The sequence below is a fragment of the Centroberyx affinis genome, unplaced genomic scaffold, assembly GCF_046629955.1.
Source record: "Centroberyx affinis isolate AG114_WGS23_722 - 3 ecotype Tasmania unplaced genomic scaffold, CSIRO-AGI_Caff_v1 ptg002288l_1, whole genome shotgun sequence".
In the NCBI taxonomy this organism is placed as follows: Eukaryota; Metazoa; Chordata; class Actinopteri; order Beryciformes; family Berycidae; genus Centroberyx; species Centroberyx affinis.
Window position 1 is genome coordinate 25,160 of NW_027280564.1, and position 14,634 is coordinate 39,793.

General features: G+C 42.1%; 1 protein-coding gene across 1 annotated transcript in view; it reads right to left on the reverse strand.

Moving 5' to 3' along the window:
- vps50 (VPS50 EARP/GARPII complex subunit) overlaps positions 1-14,634 on the reverse strand; it is a gene marked incomplete at both ends in the record, with an annotated part of 58,304 nt that overhangs the window by 12,249 nt on the left and 31,421 nt on the right. Inside the window, 4 exons of the mRNA XM_071532933.1 lie at positions 1,790-1,888; positions 3,110-3,204; positions 3,522-3,613; positions 14,155-14,287. Coding sequence (XP_071389034.1) covers positions 1,790-1,888; positions 3,110-3,204; positions 3,522-3,613; positions 14,155-14,287 — 419 coding nt within the window. The remainder of the gene's footprint in view (positions 1-1,789; positions 1,889-3,109; positions 3,205-3,521; positions 3,614-14,154; positions 14,288-14,634) is intronic.

A 14,634-nucleotide genomic window follows, 5' to 3' on the forward strand; every position in this document is an offset into this window, starting at 1 on the left:
AAGAAAGTGAAAACGAAGACAAGAAGTCAGCTTCCGTCGATTAATTACCTCCTGCCATTTACTTTCCAGCGGCTCCTATGTTCATGGGGTCTAGATTAAATGCACTGACATAAACACAGTCTGCAAAGGTCACTGATGTGCTGTGAAAGGGAAAAAGTGTGTGTGTGTGTGGGTGGATGTTTGTGCTTTTTGTGTGTGTGTGTCCATGTTCACTGTGATCACAGCTCATGACACACACCCCAGCGCTTACTTGCTGGGTCAATATCAAATCCTTTTGCGCAAAATGTCAGTGCAGTGTTCACTTCAAACACTCCGCACCCCCTGGCTCCCGGCCTTACAGGTGTTTGAAGCAGGGGGAAATAACAGAATGTCGCACACACAGGCAAGAGACAGGGGAGACTTGGTACAGAAATGATACAGGGATATCAATTGCATTTTCACTCCTTTTGACTTCAAAATCATATGCTCAATCAACTTTATTTAAACAGCCCATTTGGCAAACTCTGGTGCCATTTTCCTATAGCTATTTTCCTAAAATGCAAAGAATTAAGAATTAAAGGAAAACTTTCAAAAAGAATCCCATCACTCAGAGACAACTAGATAGGAGAATAATAAAAGCAGAAATGTCCTATGGTGCAGCTCTCAGATCTTTATCATTTTTAAAGCTTGACAATGTCATTGTGTCCTTCGCACCCGCAGGCCAACAATACACCCCCTGATGACTGAGTCTGTTACTGCAGGCAGCTGCCAGACAAATGGAGGCGTCAGGCAGTCAAAGTTGGCTGACGGGTGATCTCTCTGGGGACGGCGCCCAGGTCGCAAATGGATCAAGCCTAATGTGAAAATGATGCGCGTCGGGAGCCTCCTGGCCAGCAGTGCCGATGTGTGTGTGTGTGTGTGTCTGTGGTGTGTGTGTGTGTGTGTGTGTGTGTGTGTGTGTGTGTGTGTGTGTGTGTGTGTGTGTGTGTGTGTGTGTGTGTGTGTGTGTGTGTGTGTGCATGAATAGAGGGAGGGAGCGTGGCAATGTGCCCTCACATCGTTGTCGGGTGGGCGAGGAAGGGCTGGGTTGAATTGATCACAGATGGTCTGGCAAGTAGGCCGATGTCTCAGTCCACCTCTTCCTGTTGCAGTCTGCCTCTCTCTCTCCCTCTCTCTGCAAGTCTGTCATTCCCAACACCTCTTATTCTCTTTCCCAGTTTTAATTACGATTTCATCTACCCATCCCTTCTCTTTTAACATCTCTGTCTCTTCCCTCTCGCCCTCCGCAACCCCATCCTTTCGGTTTGTATGCATCCTGCCCTGCCTCTGTGTCTGCCTCCTTTGCCCTTTCCGTCACAGAGATGCAGCTTATTAGCATTCTGATGTTTAAACATCTTATCAATGACACTTGACAGGTAATCACAACACCGATCAATGCAAATCACCTCTGATGATGCACTGATGTCGGTGTGAAAGCATACATATTCATGTGATCAGCAGGGGGTTATGTAATCAAGATTTAAATGTACTTCCAGCTCAGTGAGTGTTACCATATAATTACACATCCACTCCTAGGAGGGTTACGCTGGAAACAGAGTGTGTTCAAGACAGCCAACGGTTGCAACTGTGTGTAAAACTTTCTGTGAAGCAATGATAATCTGCTGTCAATGATATCTACATGTCAGATCCATCTACTTTATGCCTAATTGTTCACACCCAGTCGATCGGCTTTGTGGATGAAAGGAAATGAGGCCATATGGGAGAGACCCAGCAGATTAGACGGACACGGCCTGGCAAGGTGCTATCTCACCTGTGATAGTTTTTGAAGTAGTTGACGCTCTGGCGTTTGATGGACTCCTGCAGCACCTCGGACTTACTGCCACAGAACTCCTCGCCCACCTGCATCAACCTGGAGGGAGACAAGGTTGTAGGGTGAGGGATGAAGGAGGGAGGCAGAGAGGGCAGGGAAGAGAGAAAGAGAAACCGAGGGGGTAAGTGAGAAAAAGGGAGAAATGGGGCAGCAAGGAGGAGTGTAGGAATAAAGAGGGAAAAAAAAAAAAAAAGCCAACCAGTGGAAAAAAATTCCCCCACCCAAGACTAATTAACCCAATGCGAGGCATTTTACAGTGCATGTGGCCTTGGAAACTCCAATCTCCAAACCCCTTTTCTCTTTCTCTGACCCAAGGACCCAGCTGGCCCTGTGGTCCACCGTCAGTGGGGCAGTAAATTGATGGAGCAAATGGCAAGGAGATCAGGCTCAAGGGGCAACAAGCGGACTCATTGATGCTTGCCTATTGATCCTCCCTGAAACCATCCATTGGTTGTTGTGCTTGACAATGGCTACATTTATGTGTGCACAATATTGCGACCATTGCCAATACTGCAAGTAAGACAATATTTTGATTAAGCCACTTACATGATTCCACAATTTGACAACTCCCTATAATAGTCCTGATTACATGAGTACTTATTTTGATTATCCAGAGAATTGCGGGAATCGGAGGTTTGATTGCTTAAAAAATACATTCAATTTCATTATGGAGGTCAAAGTCAGTCAAAACTTACTGACACTCTTATAAAAATGTCACCATTTCAGTGGTTATGCATATCTAAAAATTGGATGATATTCACGTCTTGCAACACACGTAACATATACTCTGTCTCTTCAAAACACTACAAAACTGGTGTATTAGTGCCCCACATATATTAGTGTGATTATGCTTAAATTATGGTAAGAGAAAAATCACATTAATATAATCAGAGTATGGTGTTTAAATGGGCTCTGCCTTACTCACATTATGGCCTTAATCGCATAAAAATCGCATGTTTCATGTGCATGTAAACGTGGCTAATGAGAAGTTTATCGTGGGACGTGGGGCCATAGAGGCGGGTAGACTGTGTGTGTGTTGTTTTTTTTGTGCAATTGTGTTTGTATGAATTGAGTCAGTGAGTGAGTTACTGACTGAGCAACTGAGCAGGAGAGTGCTGTGAAAGTGAGTACAAGAGAGAAAGAGAATGCATGTGAAAGAAGATCCAGTTGAAAAAGAAGAGACAGAGGCAGGAGAGCGGGATAATGAAGACCAATTAGCGATAACGAGGAGAGCAGGCAGGCCCCGGCCCTGCAGCATACCTGCTGATGACATCCAGCACCACTATGAAATCGTCGTATTTGAAGTTGGACATGTCCGTCCCCAGGATATAGGCCTTCACTTTCAACTGGACATCCTGGGGAGAGAAAGGAGACCGCCACAGTTATTAATGGGAGGAGAACTTTTGATTGAACAACACCGAAACGGAGCAGGAGGGAGTGAAGAAAATGAACAATGGAAAAAACTAAGAGATACAGCGGCCAGAGTGCGACTGTGTGGAAAAAAGAGTGAAACAGAGGTAGAGGGAGGGAGAGGGAGAATGTGTGAGAAAGTAAATGAAATAGAAAGGGAGAGGGGAGATATTCCACATATAAAGCAAGAAGAGAGAGAATATGTGACAAAGTGTGTATGTGTGTGTGTGTGAGAGAGAGAGAGAAGTATGATCTCTCCGACCTGCCATATCCGTGTCAGTCCATGCTCCAGCTTCTTCTTTACATAACTGCGGTCCACCACCGACTCATCAGACTCCGCCGCCGCAGCGTCATCTAGGGACATGCAAACAAGGCACACGGACAGATTAAAAAAACAATAAAGAGACTGATAAAAATCCTATTCCTTCTTATCCAGTCATACAGGAATTCATCTGCTCATTTGAATGGACGTGAAATCGGTGCATGAGCAGACTGGATCAGAATCCGGTCAAAAATGACCAATCATACAGTTGATGAAAAAAAGGAAATGAAAAATATTGCTTTGATAATGATACAATATGAGAGTTGAATTCCTGCATTCTAATCTAATCATCTACATTCTAATATGAGTGGGGGGCCACTGTATTGACATGATTTCTATTTTTCTTTTTTTTTAAAATCTGAATTAGATACAAATTTGTCGGCGGCGCTATCAAGATTCATTTTGCATAGGGAGTCTCCTCAAACCCTTATCTTTCCAGTAACAAAGCTGTCTATTCACATTACTGATCCACAGCTCTGACAGGCTTGGCTGTCGTCAACAGTCCTGGCCTTCATCATTAGTTTCAGCATGCACTCGGTACAGTCTGAACATCAGCTCAAGGCTCCCCGAGACATTCTGTACAGAAGCGGTTGTCAGTCAGTATCCAGAAGCTGACATGAGCGGAGGTCACTGAGACTCTTGGGAGAGGGAAGACTGACAGTGACCAAGAGGGAGGGAGGGAGGGAGAGAGAGAGGGACGGTGGGATAGAGAGAGGGAGGGAGGGAGACTGCAGCCTAAGAACCCATTGGGACAATACTGGATGACAGTTAACTAAGGCGCTGGGTTCCCTGCTTGCAATAGTTGCACCAGTGACCAAAGAAGGAGAGGTTTGTAGTATTTGTCAGGTGGTGAAGCTTATTATCTTTGCCTCTTCTCTACCACTGTTGTGTTTTTTCTGACCAGTCAGACAGAATGCCACCTCAGAATTACTCAGAGAGTTGGGTGGTGCAGACATGACGGCTACTGTTTCTTTCATTGTTGCAGCAACAGTTTCCTTGGGTTGAACTTGATGAATTCTGTACTGTTTGCACCATTTGACGATGAAGAAAGCTGGCAGTGCTTAGCCTGAATTTTGGCTGACAACCCCTCATCAGGTCCCATTAATGTAGTGGTAAGACAAATAAAAAAAATCACATACCTCAAATGTATTCCCAATCATCAAATTAATTTGTTTTTCCTTGTTAAGTTTTCTGCCATTTTGCTGTTGTATATTCTGAACATTTTACAGTAATTAAAGTAAAAGAAAAAGTGGTTATTTTCATTTTTGACAGTGAAAACATACTAGAGGCAAGTATAACTCCGACCTTTACGCTGCACCCTGGATACTTTGTGATACTTCATAGTTTGTTGATCCCCGTAGGGAAACTCTGTTTCCAGCGCCCGCCCTCTACAGGCAGGTCAGAGCAGGGGGTCGGCTGCAGAACAGCACCCCTGGTAGGGATTAAGTGTTTTGCTCAAGGACACTTCAGCAGGACAGACGCTTGCTGACATGGGGGCTTGAACCCAGTAGGATGGTCTCCCTACCGACTGCATCACAAGATTCCCAAGCACGGATAAGAAAACAGCTTTTGACAATCCCCCTCAAGACAAAACCCAAGACATGACACTGAAATGAGTTATAGGAAAGCTGCCAGTGCAACACACCATCCAGCATATTTGCAAAAATTCAGCTCAGCATAATATCTCTGTCTTTTGTTAAAGCACCTCTTCACTTTCTGGATGAAAAGCCCCATTCAAGTATTGGACAAGAAAGGCAAACCAAACACAGGATACTTGAAAGGCAAACAAAGACCTGATCCATGTGTATAGGCTGGTGAAACAGTGAATCCATCTGCATTTGTGCCGATCACAGATAGGGGAGCAGATTATTGTTGAGAAACATAACTCAGGAGCATGTAGCAAAAACTTTGATGTGTCGCTGCTAGAATAATTGTATAGCTCGCTGTATTTTGAGATCACACACATTGTCCTTCACTAACAGATAAAAAAATCAACAATACACCACATGACTGGTAAACACATGACTCTGAGGAAACAAGGGAGACAGGAACGGGTGAGAATCATGGGATTCTTTTTTTTTTTTTTTGTTTGTTTTTTTTGAGGCGCTGAAATGGTTTAAAGCACTGAAGCCGAGACATACAAACACAATTTAAAACAGCTTGATTCAAGCATCTCCAAGCTGAAGTCAAAACAGACCTGCTGTGAGGTATTCCTGCTAGGTTAGGTGATGTCATCGTCCGCTGAGCAAGAGTATCCTTGCCAGTTTTTTTTTACAGAGGCTGAACAGCACGCATTTCACCTTTGCTTTCCAAAAAAAAAGAATGATACACAACAGCATAACAAAACTGTATATCAAACAGTAGAAAAAATATTTTTTGGGCATTTGTGTTGACTGTGGATGGTGAAATTGAGGTCACCTTTCACCTCTGCATCAGTGACAGTGAAAGCGGTTTCATAATGGAAGCACCGGAGCAGAAAGCACATCCATATACTGCAAACAAGGAGCACATAGATTCTAGTAGAAACATACATTTTATAACCCACACATATATTTATTTATACAAACATATGCTCAGAGAGAGAGAGGGAGAGAGAGAGAGAGCAGGAACAAAACCTTCACAAGCAAGACCTTGAGAGGGTAGTGTCAAGGCAGGTCAACTTTATTTATATAGCGCCTTAAACTCAAAGCACTTTGCTACAAAGCTCTTTACAAGGCTAAAAGAAAAGATAAGGGGAACAATGTAAACAGACAAGAAAGACTAAGCACATTTCAAAACAAGCACGTAATTCATGATAAGCTGCAAACAGCTTGGCACTTTGAGAAGGCGTGGCAGTCACGTCACATTTGTTGTTTCAGTCTGTGTCTTCAAAGAGGAAACCGAACTCCTGGCACAATAAAAAGTTTACTTTAGGCTATATATTCATGTATAGTCACAGAGCTGACAAGAAAGATAAACTACGCAAGGCTTCCGTAAGTACTAATGGGGTGAAATCCCAATATTTCACACTTGGTAGAGGAACTCGCCAGGGGTGCCCTTTGAGCCCGTTGTTATTTGCCGTGGCGATCAAACCTTTATCTAGCGCACTTAAATCTGCCAGTTTTAGTCAAGGAATTCTCAGACAATTCTCATTGTTTATTTCTGACCCGATATCTACCATCCCCCAGACAATCGAATTGCTAAACAGATTTGGAACTTTTTCAGGTTATAAATTGAATTTTTCAATGCTTAATCCTAGGATTATACAGAGAAGTATAAACTGGGGTAATTCTAGAGAAACGTTGATAAATGATGGTCCCTATTTTTAACCTCACAGTATCTCCTCAAATAGACAAGCTGGCACTGATGTTGATACACACAAACACACACACTTGTGCATGCAAACAAACTACAGTAACTTGATAGCAGGGAGGTGATGGCCTCAATGAGAAACAAAGTGGAAAGAGAACTGTGTCCTGTGCAGACTGGTTCATCTTCTATTTGACATTAACCTCACATGTGACATTGTTCTTTTTTTTTAAATCAGGTTGCATGCAAACCAGCATTCACCCACTGGAGCGGTACTAATCTCACTCCAGGGTATACAATCAGAGGCAGAAAGGATCTACTAGGCCCTGTACTAGATTCTGTCAGGAGGCTCAACACACTAAAGGAGAGAAAAAGAACTCACGAGAAATCCACGTTAAGTTTCATCTGGTGCAATAGCTTGCTGGGAAAGCTGGATTCTCATTCACATCATTAGCGGTGTTATCAAGCCAATGCAATATTTTCAATTAGTTGCATAGTTGACTGCATGCATAGAGAAAAATGTGTAAACTGTAATGCTCAACAAACTTCATATCAAATAGGATTAAATGCTGGATGAGTTCTTTGGCCAACTTTAGCCTGCTCTATCGGATCTGCCCTCTCATGAAAATCGTTCCACTTGAGCGCACAGAACACTTTTGAACAAGTGTATAATGGGATGTGCATGCACCAGCCACCATCAATTCTGCCTGCAGTAAGAGTTCAGTTAAACTCAAACAGAGACAAGAAAAGCACACGGAGACTGGCCAATTAATAATGGAGCTCATGGTTTAACTGTTATGGTGCAGTACTTCATAGTCCTTCACAGTCCTTCATAAGGTTGAGTATGGATGTGTACTATGGACTGTGCAAAAGTCTTAGGCACCCTAGATTTTTTATTTAAATTTTGTCTTAGATGTTTATTTATTTGTTTTCTGCATTAGTGTGTCAGTAGTACGTTTTTTTATATTTAGAAACTTTTAATTTCATTATTTTTGAAATCCGCTTCATGGATTTTTTTTTTACATGTACCTAAGACTTTTGCACAATACTGTATGTACATCACAACACACAAAAGACATACAAACACACACTCACAAGACTTTTGCACAATACTGTATGTACATCACAACACACAAAAGACATACAAACACACACTCACACGTATTCACACACACACACACACACACACACACACACACACACACACACACACACACACACACACACACACACACACACACACACACACACACACACACACACACACAGGTGCAAACTATAATATCCGAGTCATGAGAACCAGCTTTGTTTTAATTACATTGAATCACACATTTACTTGAAGCGGTCAAGTGTTTTGTTTTTTTATTTCTGGAGGAGCAAACCCTCTCCTGCTACCAGGGAAGGATAACGGGGTTTTTGGGCACCAGACCAGCAGGCTTATTTGGCAGCCAAAGAGACACTACTTTCATTACGGTAGATCACATTTAAATTCTGGCTAGCAAAGGATAACATTACACCTGGCGGTTATCAGGAACAAAATACCATGTGGAAACCAACGCTCATATCTTCTCCACCCATCAATTGATTACAATCAACAGAGCAACAGATGCAATAGTGAGTGATGTGCTACCTCAGGGCCATGCAATGGAAACTCCTGCGTTTCCTTGATGTTAAGATAAATAGGAAATATAGCATTCTTATTCAACTCTGATTCCTATCTTCACCGGTAGAGCAATCATGCTGCATTCTCAATTCAAAACCTCCCTGTGATTTCATATTACCTCCACCTCCATGTCTGTTGAGGTACAGCAACTATCAGCGTTTTTGTGCTTCAGGTCCATAAGAATCGCGCTCTAATGACAGGTTGGGTCATCGAACAGCAATCTTGACTTCTGATAGGAATGGAGCGCCGCTGAAGAAAAAAAATGGATGTCTGGGACTCTCACTAGACATCCTATAAGTTTGTCTGGACCAAGAGGAAAGAAATGGAGAACAACTGTTTTACTCGCTAAAAGACAGGCGAACAGAGGCTGTGGGAGGCATAGTGACAACTTGACATATCTAGGTTCCATTTAATGAGCATAAGGAGGGTGGGGTGGCACAAAAGTGGGGGGAGGGATACAAACAAAGTGAGACTGGGATTGTGAGAGCTGAGACAACCAACAAGGGAGAGAGAGAGACAGCGAAAGCAGAAAGTGTGATTGATATACAGATGACACAAGACTCAGAAGAATTATCAAGTCAGAAAGAGTGAGGATGTGTAAACAGAAAAGGAAGAAGAAGAGGACCTGACTCCCATAAGTAAGATTAGTGGGAAGAAATGTAGAGAGGAGAGAAACAGCAGAAAAATTGGAAAAGGACAATATGAGGAATAACTGAAAGGAATAAGAGGGAAAATGAACACAAAAAAACTCCAAAGAAGCAAGTAGGAAATGTATAGAAAAGGACTTTGCTCTTGTATAGACCCTGGTTTTAATGTTTAAAGTTTCCATTCCCACTGGGTAGAAAGAGTAGGACAACAAATGGACACCAAAGAAGAAGACTAACTTACTGAGACATAGGGGAACACTATATGATAACTGTCCTTGATAAAGCATTATTTATTTTAGTTAATTATGTTAATTTTTGTTTTTTAACAGTTTACTAAGCATTAGTAAATGCTATAAATAAGTATTTGTTCTGGAATGAATGTAACAAAAAATTTACAGTTTATCATTTACATATTGTATCATAAGCAATAAGTTATGACAACATTAGCTTTGTGATTACGTTGGTTAAACATTTATTAACAAAAATACAATGCTCCATTAAGTATTGGCTAGTGATGAACAAGTTATTTAAAAAAAATATGAATAAACATTTTTGTGTTTCCATTATAAAGTTGATAAATGAGTGGGAGAGCCGAGCCAAGCTAGTCCGTAGGCGTTTGACCTTTGGGGGGGATTGTGGGTAACACAGTCTTTGGTGACTCACTGGAGAAACACCCACAGGGGTCCCAGCTCCCCACTGGCTCCAAACTATGACTCATTAAGTGGCAATGTGTGCCTCACTTTGCAGAAATCTGCAAAAGTTCAGCAGAAGACAGATCAAAAGTCTGTTCAATTTCACAAAATGATAACAACCCAATCCAAATGGATGCAAATAGAAAACACATTGCTTGGAGATTGTCCGTGAAGGGCAAAGTAAGACACCCAGCGCTGTATAGGGTTGCATCACGCTGCACAGGCGTGGGTGGTGAGTGGGTGAGAGGAAGGTTCATTGTTGCAAATTAAATTTCAAATGTTAACTGATATTCTCCACAGACAACATGGCAAGAAGGGATGCCAAAAGCATTTAAGAAATTGAAATAAAGAAATAAAGCAGAACAATTCACTTTGACAAGTTCAAGATGTGCTAAGCAATGATCTATCTTTCATTCCAAATCAGTGGCAAAGAGACGTGGCATCATCACAGCATTGAGGAAAATAGTAGAGAAAGAAACTGCACTGGACAACCTCAAGGCCTATCTTGCCAAAGCTGTCATCAAACCCCCATGTGAAGCCAATGGAATCACACGTTCAACCTGATACCCTGGCCTACCTTAGTCAGGAATCCTGACTAAGGTAGGCCTGTTTTTTCAACATCTTTACTGACATCCTGACTCAGGATGTCAGTAAAGATGTTGGAAAAACAAACAACAAACAAGTCGGTCATGGAACAAGAAAAGCAATTTACTTGCTGATAGCCCTAGCAAATGAAAAAACCCAGAGAGTAGACATCTTAACAAAGACCCAAACATGGGGAACGAAGGGCAGATGGAGGCAGTGAAAAGTGTAGCTGTCGACTTCTGTCGCAATTGCCCCATTACTCAATTTTCCAGATGCACTTGCTTGGCTGGAGTAGTTCTCTACATGAAAATGCTTAAATCAAGGCCGGCAAACATACTTGATGTGATGATGATATTTGAGGTACCACTTCAAGTATAAGGCTTTAGCGGATACTGAAAGCAGGAAAAAAAATCTCCCTGGTTTCAGTAGCTCCTTTACACCTTGCACTGACATGCATCTCAAGTGCAGCTAGCATCCAAGTACTCATTACCAGCAATTCATTTACATCTGGCATTGAAAATACGTCTTATGTATCCACATAGAATTGGATTCATGCAAATCTGCATTGCATCTGAATTTTTCCATCACATTTCCATAGGTTTTGCATCTGGATTGATCAGTGTGGTTGTATCCACCTCTGACCACCTCAGAAGGTGGTTTGTACAACTGGATTACAATCTGTCTTTTTCATGCTGTTTTTCCACTGTGTTGAGAAGGTAGGAAAAATGCACGCGAATGCACGGTCTTTCACCAGGTGGAGAGAGCAAGGCACAGTTATTTTTTTCATGTATTAAAGAAATTCATTTTTTGAATTCAGTGGTACAATATGAAATTCTAATTCAAATTCATGCAATGAAATACAGTCTCTGCTTGCACTACTCTCTTTCCATAAAGACACATGTTAATGCCCAGTCAAAAAGTTGGGTCACTATATTGTACTTAACTTTCAAGTGTGGAGATCCGCTGAAGCAGAGGCATTTGGAATGGCTTGAAAATGAATCCATTTACCACTACCACTATATAGGAAGATTAGAAGAAGTACTTCATGGTCAGTAAACCAAAGGCTATTTCACATAGCTTGGCTCCACAGCTTAGTTTCTCTGGCATGTTCCTACCAAGCCAACATGATGTGTGAAGGTCAATTCCCCAACCTTTTCTTTATCATGGCAGGGTGGGTAGCCTCAATGCATGTCAATATTAGCCTCAGTCCATGCCCACGCTGCGTATGAGCCTGTATATGAGCCACACACACGTGGATATTTATTTTCACACACTCAAGTGCACTCACACACAGAGCAAACCCGATGCCTGACGGCCATCAGCATTGATCAAACATGACTGTGTGTGTGCTACAGCAGCAAATCTGTTCTGTCAGGTAGGGAGATGACCCTGGCCCATATCACATCCTGAAACAACCTTTCCTTTTATCAAGTGGTGACATCAATTACTGATACATTACACTGACCAGCTCAGTATATCAAGATTGCCACAGCCCTAAATGCAATGTGATGCTCTTTCACTTTCTCACTGACTGAGAGGTGGGATTGTGTGTGTGTGTGTGTGTGTGTGTGTGTCTGTGTGTGTGTGTGAGAGAGAGAGAGAGAGAGAGAGAGAGAGAGAGAGAGAGAGAGAGAGAGAGAGAGAGAGAGAGAGAGAGAGAGAGAGAGAGAGAGAGAGAGAGAGAGAGAGAGTGATCTTCAGTGGGTCTGATAGTCGTGAATGACAAAGCATGTAAATCACTACTCTGAAGGACCTCACACACACACACACACACACACACATCAGGGGAGACAGAGAGGTAAAAGTCAGGACAAAGCAGGGGCCGAGGACACCTTCACATAGAGGACAGAGGTGACAGCCAATCAAATCGTGAGATGATAGATGGCCCCATGGAAGGGAATATGAGGCATGCCCTTTCCCTTGCAGAGAGGATGGCTACATCTAATGAAGGATCCTGAGGGCCCATTATGTCACCAACCATTCAGAACCTAAGGGGCATCCTTATGTCCTCCTCCCATTTGCTTAATGAATTCTGCACACAAGGGAATGGACATGAACCATCTTTCAATGTGCTGTAGGAATAGCTAATATGATAAGCCTGCATTTGGAGCTAATGTTTGTCTTGACAAGACAAATGAAACAATGACACAAACCAAAGTCCGGTGAGGGAAATTTATCTTACTGCAGAGCTTAGTGCAAACCCACAAAGTGCGTATTGCCCTGGCAACTGAGCTTCTTAAGGTTGTTGTTTTCACACCTGGGTTAGTGACACAAGCGGGACTCGTTGATCCAGACATAAGCCTTGGGTTTGGACAGATGCAGTGTACAGTCTCCTAACTGTTGTCCCTGGACTAGGACTTGGGTGCAGCTATGCTCAGTTTCCTGTGGAGAGGCAATCAGCCAAGAAGAAACTGAACCGCCAAATATATCTGAGTTTCATGATGACTGTTTAAGTGTGATTTCTTAAAATAAATCACTAATATTTTTGTATCCAGATGACATTGGAAGCTCAGAAATGTCATCGAAGAAAACATAAAAGCGCTCTATGTGTGGACAAAGTCACAATTTTACATTTATCTCAGTGATTGGCTATTTGTGGTGAGATATCTGCATCATAAGGAACTGCCACTGCTGCACCTGAAACACCCTGTCTGAATTACTGTCTGTTGGCAGTAGGGAACAACCACAAAGTCACACATGACACATTTCACAACATGCATCATTCATGGTTTATCATCTATGCATCGTTTATCCTTGAAAGCATACTACTGGGTCACAGGGGGTCAACACTGAAAGCTTAATAATGTTTATATATAATTTATATTCATGTAATTAGGATAGTGTCAACACAAAATAAATATGATAATGGCATGAAAATTAATATTTGCAATTACAATTACTGTGCCTCAGAGCCAAAACGGATTAGAACTAAAATGCACATCCTTATGGGCAAGTATTGCTGAGGAGAAGAGCTGATTTCCCAATGTCAACGTCAACAAAATTATTATTCCACTCCTCTCGTTCAAAAACTTCTACATTGAAAGGCAACTTAGTAAATGCCACTTCACTGGCAACATTGCAACAGCATTCAGTACCCATAACACTACAAGCGTGTGTGCTGCACCAAAGCACTGGCACACGTTCAAAACCATTTTCTTTTATATAGCAAGGTTCAGCGATGCCTCTCTGAAAGGTGTAGACCTGGTGAACCTATGTGGAAATCAAATTAATAGCAACGTGGGCCCGCGCTCCTGGCAGTTTGCACTGAGTCTGTGTAAACTGATTTTTGCCCGTTCTTTCTTCGACGTATGAAAAAGGATACAGTGAGCAAATGTGCATTTTTATAAGAAAGCCTAAATGGAAGAGTAGAGAGAGAGAGCACGAGAGAGATTTAGAGAGTGAAAATAAGAGAAAAAATGAGGGCTTCTGGCGTTCTTGAAAGGTAGTTACTGTAATCTTTCTGGATGTGTGATGTACTGCAAAGACTGGATGTGTGATGTACTGTACTGCAGAGATGAGATGTTTCAAGACTTCTTCAGGGAACTGTGGGCCTTTTGTCTTCACCTGCCAATGACTATTGCAACAGTTGACATGTCTGAACTCACAGCACTGCTGTGGAGTAGAAGCTAAAATTCTGAAAAGTTCCAAAGGTCACATGATCTAGGTGTTAGATTCTACCATGAGCAGCAGATTCTTACCTGGGGTGGGTGTGGTCTCCTCTTTGTCACGCTCCTCGTGCCACTGCATGGTGCGGTGGTAGCTCAGCATCACCTCCCACAATGCCTTGCACAGATCTGTCAGGCATGGGATGTAGCTGTCCGGGGTAATGTGCTGCCAACAGAGAAGTAGCAAAGACAAGGTCATTGACTTTCATCAGCATTTAAATTCCTTGACATATTTTGTGTGACTCTGCTACTGTTTCACAAGTTTGTGTGTGCTGCTAGTAGTAGTTGACATTTGTATTTCAATATAGGAAATTTTAAAAAAGCCCATTTCGGTGTTCATTAAGATGGTGATAGTGAAATAATGGTGCTGAAATAAAACACATGGTGCTGGACTGCTCTGAAATAAATTCTAGGTCTTCAGGGTATATGATGGTTTTAATAATTGATTTTAGATTAAAGAGACATTCAGCAGGAAAATTAAACATGTAGCTGATCAGCTGTCCTCAGTACTGT